General features: G+C 41.6%; 1 protein-coding gene across 1 annotated transcript; it reads right to left on the reverse strand.

The window, feature by feature from the left end:
* Positions 1-1,046: 1,046 nt before the first annotated feature.
* On the reverse strand, positions 1,047-5,644 carry LOC311063631 (protein FAM177A1-like). Its single transcript, XM_084083156.1, has 5 exons — positions 5,568-5,644; positions 4,446-4,682; positions 3,425-3,491; positions 2,544-2,641; positions 1,047-2,257 (listed from the first exon to the last, which is right to left on the reverse strand). The coding sequence occupies exons 1-5, from the start codon at positions 5,634-5,636 to the stop codon at positions 2,042-2,044; spliced, it is 687 nt and encodes a 228-aa protein (XP_083939282.1). The 5' UTR covers positions 5,637-5,644; the 3' UTR covers positions 1,047-2,041.
* Positions 5,645-6,628: the final 984 nt, after the last annotated feature.

Genomic DNA, 6,628 nt, shown 5'->3' on the forward strand with positions numbered 1-6,628 from the left:
CTCGTTATTGGAGTTCTTCCGCTGGTGTGGTGAATTAAAGCCAGTGTTTCACTATTCTGTGTAGTTGACTGTGCTGGCTGGCAGTGGGCGGTATTGTCTGGATGCTGTATAAGGCTGTCCTTGTGTGGCCTGTCAGCAGCATACAGTACTGTAGATGGACTTTACCAACACACACACACACACACACACACACACACACACACACACACACACACACACACACACACACACACACACACACACACACACACACACACACACACACACAGCTGACTCATAGAAATGAGCTGTCTCGTCATGGCACTGCCACTGTGATCATGCGTTAATTAAATAGTCCTCTAAATAAGCTTTTAATCACATTAACCCTGGCGTCCCTATTTTGGGAAAATTTCAAAAATGTTTCCCTTTTTTTTCTCACCGTTAAGCTCACAACGCGTAGATTGGCTTTTATTGCTATTGGCCAAGCGTTGAAGTGTATACAGTAGCTTAACTGTTTTTCAGGGATCTACCATTAATTAAAATCTTTAGCATGCACGCACGCACGCACACACGCACACACGCACACGTCAAACTAGTAGTCACTAGTCAGGTCATGGCAGTGAATGCACGTTAGGTCATTCAAAACCAACTCTGACCTCAACACGGGTCCACTGTGGAACGAGCAGACAAGGTTTCTGACCTCAGACCAGTCTGGTCTGGTCACAGGGCTCTTTGTTTGCAGGGACAAAGCAAACCCTCACATTGGTCAAGCTGTTCCACCGCTATAGGAGTCTTTCAGTTAACACTTAACAGCCAAGACCACACTGAATGGTGAAATGAACTTATATAATGTTGCATGCATCTGTTAATAGATCAAAATCCTGTTCATTTTACATCCAATGTAAACAAGGATGTGTTGGAATATATGAAACAAGCCCATGCTGGGTCAACTCAAAACGTAATAAAAAAATATTGTGCAATTTAAATTCAATTCAATTATTTTTGAATAATGAATAACAAGACCAATTTTAAAAAGTTAAAGCGTTAACTATGATTTTATTGACAGTTCATTAGGGTGTTACAAATAACAATAGAAAAACTATTTTCAAAAAGTGCTGTCAGTTCAGTGAAATAAATACACAAATATGACAAAAACTGTACAAGAACTGCACAAAAATGTAAATTTGCATTCAAAATTAAATAATACAAAAAGATTCACTATGTTGTCACTGTAAGGAGGGCTTAGACTGCAACCCTGTCAAAGGCTTACATGCCACGTCCTCTAAAATGTCAACTTAAACGCGGGTGAATACAACACCATATACAGTACAATAGATAGAACACCTTTCTCAACAGAACTTCCATCACTCAAACACAAGGCTGTTTAGAGACCCCATGCCGCAGTGATCTGAAACTAGTCCATAAGGCTGAACGGTATCATCTCGTTAGTGCTTCCACAAAGACATTTAGTGCGATACGAGCTTTAGATGAGTACAAACAGAAAAACACACATACACAGGGTGAGAGACAGACTAGTCTTCAACTGGTCAGCTCTTTGGTACAGCTGCCGTAGGCTGTTTTTGTATCGAGAGAGTGCACCATAATGACCAGATAAGGGCAAAACAGTAACCGAATATGGTTCAAATGTTTTAAGAGCTTCACTAGGCTCTTGCTGTTGCGTGTAGCAGGAGTAGCCATTCGAAACCATGTTCAAAGATATAATCTATTTTCCTAGGTCTGGCAATGAGTTAGCTGTGTTGGTGATTTAGGCACAGTGTCCGGTCCATCCGAGGCACAGGAGAAGGACATTAAACTCCATAATAAGATTTTAATCTAAAAGGCCCGCCGCAGTGGGACACTTGGTTGACACAAAGCAGATTGGCCATGCTCATACTTGCTGCGCAGCCAAAATACAGCAGAACTGCCATTCTAATGTTGTGTGACACACAAAAACAAACAATAGTGCTTGGAGAAACAAAAGGCTGCTCTGCCTTCGACGAGTAAATGACAACAATAACAAAAACAAACCTGAAAGCGTTCAATTTTTTGTTTCTCAGAGCTGTTAGGTGGCCGTGACGATAGCAGGGACCCTAATGGTGGCGGGTGGAAGGTGATTTTCATTCTCGATCTGATAGGTCACGTCAGTGTGGGGGGCGGGGACATCAGACAGGTCTTGCATGGTGATTGGTTCGTCCTGATCTTCCAGACATTGCAATTGGTTGTTGAAGTATCTTTCCGCCTCTTCTGACAACTGGTCGTCTTTGTTGTCCTCCTCCTTCTGTTGCAGGGAGTTCAGAGGGACCTGTGTTTAGCTGGTTTACAAACACCCAACACCTGGACGCGTTCCGTCTCAAGAATAATTCAAACACACCCTTTCGACAAATTACGTATTTTCAGCAGAATATTTCTGTTCCATTTCTGTTGAAAATGCGTATTTTTTAGGTAAAACATAAGCAGTCTCATGCATCATAAGACTTGCACTGCACTTGAACAGAGAAATACATAATATGTACTTCAGACATCATGAATAGACTTATATAGATGATGTACTTTGTATAACATACCTCTTTCTTCATCCGGTAATATTCATCGATGGCATACTGATACTTGGCTGACGTTATGCCAAACAGGGAGGCCATCCTCTCTCCCAGGTAGTCGCAGGCTGGAAGATAAGAATATAGTATGAGAAACTAGAGGGAAAATAAAAATACATTTTGGACAAGCATACTGTATGTGGAATAAAATACATTCGGGTGCGCAAAATATATGTGAATCTATTTGCGAAAACCTACTGCATTTCCAAAACATATTTTGGGAATGCAGTAGGTTTTCGCAAATAAAAATATATTTCAGTGCTTGGTAATATCTAATCACAGCATGAGCAGTGGTGGAAAGTAACTAAGTACATTTACTCAAGTACTATACTTGAGTACAATTTTGAGGTATTTTTACTTTACTGGAGTATTTCCAATTTTAAGTACTTTTAATTCTACTCCACTACATCTCAGAGGAAAATGTTGTACTTTTATTCCATTACAATTATTTGAAAACTTTAGTTACTAGTTACTTTGCAGATATAAATTATTATATTATAAAACATACATTAACCCCTTTAGCCCTATTTTATACATAGGCTATTTGAAAATAGCTGATCTACAAGCTCACAACCCGTCGCTTCACGACGCGTTGTGAGCTTGCAGATCTGCTATTTTCAAACACTTTAGTACTTTTACGTTTGGTACTTTAAATATATTTTGATCCCAATACTTTTGTACTTTTAATCAAGTACATTTTGAATTCCGGACTTTTACTTGTAACAGAGTATTTCTACATTGCAGTATTGATACTTTTACTTAAGTAAAACATTTGAGTACTTTTTCCACCACTGAGCATGAGGCATGCTATCCATTCTCTTCCTGTGTTGCATTTTTGTATGGCAGCTAACCTGAAATAGTGGAAGTAGCAGCCTTCCACATGTGGAACCAGACGTATGGACCCCAGGTCATCTTTGACTGTAACGTTAAAATGACAAAACAGGTTGAATGTAGATTTCAATGTTACGTGGCCAGAGAATGATTCTATTTAAATGAAAATGCCTATACACTATCAACTTTTGAGTCAATTTAAGGGCCGATCACACTGGACTGGACATTTTTTATTTTTGTATTATTTAGTATCTGGTTGCCTGGCAACATCAAGACAGAAGGTGCTGCAAGCAGCTCTGTTTTGTAGACTGCACAAAAAGATGGTGCGCACGCTCTGCGTTTTTTCAGCCTGCAAACAGTGTCCGGTGTGATCGGCCCCTTAAGAGGCCATGTCCAGTGTCACAGAAAGCATCTTTTGAGCTGCCAGCGCCTCCTCTTCCCAGCACTGATCATCACATTTCAGTGCTCTCGGTGTCCAGTGTGTTTGGTGGAACGCTCAGGGCGCTTCAAGCTGAAAATAGTCAAAACTTTTGGACAGGAGCGCCGGCGCTCATCAATGTCATACATGATACTCCTGGCTATGTATGTATGACAACCCGGTCATTTACGAGCTGACTTTGAATCGTTACCACGACCATGAGAAGTCCATGGTTACTGTTGTTTCCGCTAGACTATTTGTGCTAATAATGCAGATGACGCCACGGTTCAAAGGTGGCAGGCATCAACGCTTTATGTGGACACGACCCCTGAACTCCAAGTTCAACTGACACTGGGGATTTTGCAGTGTACAGCCACGCTATACAGTCTCACCTTGTTAGCTCATACATGCATACACAATTTCTTGAATGATTTATAGCAATGCATCCTTTGTCTTTAACTCTTTCTTCACACACACACACACACACACACACACACACACACACACACACACACACACACACACACACACACACACACACACACACACACACACACACACACACACACACACACACACACACACACACATCCCCTTCCCTCCCTTAGCCTGTATGTCCTCACCCTCACCGCATCAGCCGGGGGGGACAGGAGGTCTTTCCTCTCAGCCTCCCGGTCCTCGCCCTCCTCCTCGTCCGTGCTGTACTCCTCCATTGTCTCCCCGCTGGAGAAATGGATGATTCGTCGGGGAGCTTTCTCCTTTATTTGCTGCTGTTGCTGCGTGTCCTCCTGCTCCCCCTCTCTCGTCATCTCCACCTCTCCTAGCTCCACACACTGGAAGTCTTTGGGCAGGTTGGACGTCTGTGAGAAAGGCAAGACAAAGACAGATAAGACAGTATCAATAATGCATTTTTTATATATTTTTTACATTTTTTTTGGAATGGGACTGTTCAATAAAACAAGGATGGGATAAAGGGGGTTACAGAGTTGGCCTAATTATAAATGCAGTGGTACGCCTCCTAATTAGCCAATTAACAATTAATTAACTGCAAACACTGGGTGCATAAACCAACATGTGTATGCATAGGCTAACCAACGTTCTGTCCTCACTCCTGACGGGCATAGGAGTGGTGGCCATTTTGTGGTTCCACAAATTGAAAGCCCATTCATTTTTCCCATATAGATTTCCAAAAATTAAATATTATTTATTATTTTAAGCCTGGAACCAAGCCATCCAGGCTCCTGGTGAATCATGACCATACAAGTTTGATTCTGTGAAATAACATATTTGAATTTTTTAATGATATGATGTACTATGTTTAAATAAATACCCTTTGTTTTGCGGTTTTCAAATTTCTTTTTTCACAGAATCAAAGGTTTTATGGTCATGTTTCACCACGAGCCTGGATGGCTTGATTCTAGTTAAAATAATTAATATAAATATTTTCATAAATCCTATGGGGGAAATGAATGGGCTTTCGATTTGTGGAACCACAACATGGCCGCTACTGTATGCCCTATAGCGCCTGACAACCAGCATTTGCATGTCCGCATAATTAACATTAGCTCAATCGCAATGACACATAACTCTGTCAGTTTGTGATTAGGCTCAAGACATCAGCATCACCCATGGATCCATCCATTATCACATAACGGTTTACGGTGATACAAAACAAAAACAAAATCATATATACACATGGAAGAACTGATCTAACATTCTGATGACTCGGACAGCTGATCACCTACCTGATCCAGGTCCATATTCTGCCCTATCGACACATTAACGTTGGTGAGATACAGTGATATGTCAGCCATGCCCGCTGTTATACTGTTGTGTCTTTGTATTCCTGGATGCTGCGCCCACAGCGCCGCTGCAAAAAAGAACAGATCTACAAGCTATAATGTGTCGCATCGTGAGCCCATGTTAGCTTGCAGATCTGTCATTTTTTTTGCAAGCTAAGCTGACGGACGGAGGGGGTGTTACTGTAGAATGTAGAATAATCCCATTGCTCCGGAGGGACCGCCATGCTGTGATAGGTTGATTGGTTGTCTTGACAACTAAGAGAGTTGTGAGGAGAATGCATGGCTGTTATATTACTCAGTGGTGGAAGAAGTACTCACATTTTGTACTTAAGTAAAAGTACCGTACCAATACCACAATGTAGAAATACTCTGTTACAAATAAAATAAAATAATATCTCCAAATAGCCTAAGTATGCATAGGGCTGAAACGTGGTTAATGCATGTTTTGTAATAATAATAAAAATCTACAAAGTAACTAGTAACTAAAGTTGTCAAATAATTGTAGTGGAGCAAAAGTACAACATTTGTCTCTGAGTGCAGTGGAGTAGAAGTAAAAGAATAGAACATTGGAAATACTCCAGTGACGCACATACACACATACATATACTGTATATATGACACTACACATTTTTGGGGAATGTTTGTAGCTTTGCCATTTAAATAGGGTGCTTCTTGTTCTTTGCTGTCTTTAATTATTCTAGACCGGTGCCTTTGTGCACCAGCCTACTCAGGAAGGATGCAAAGTCGTGAACAATACAACTTCAAGTCAGGAATGCGTGCCTCAGGCGCTCGGGTGGCGCAGTGGAAAAGTATCTGCCCGCTAGCCGCTACTATGGAGGTCGTGGGTTCAAATCCACGTGGTGCATCCGGCTAAGTCGAGCATCTACTACACGAACACTATTGGCCCGTGTTCGGGGGAGGGAAGCCGGGACATTGCACGTACACCTACGGACTGGGACGGCACCTGTCAGCAGGGAGTGTTGGGCGGGAGGAGTAGGTCGAAG

This window comes from Gymnoscopelus microlampas (assembly GCF_963454915.1).
Source record: "Gymnoscopelus microlampas genome assembly, chromosome: 16".
Classification (NCBI taxonomy): domain Eukaryota; kingdom Metazoa; phylum Chordata; class Actinopteri; order Myctophiformes; family Myctophidae; genus Gymnoscopelus; species Gymnoscopelus microlampas.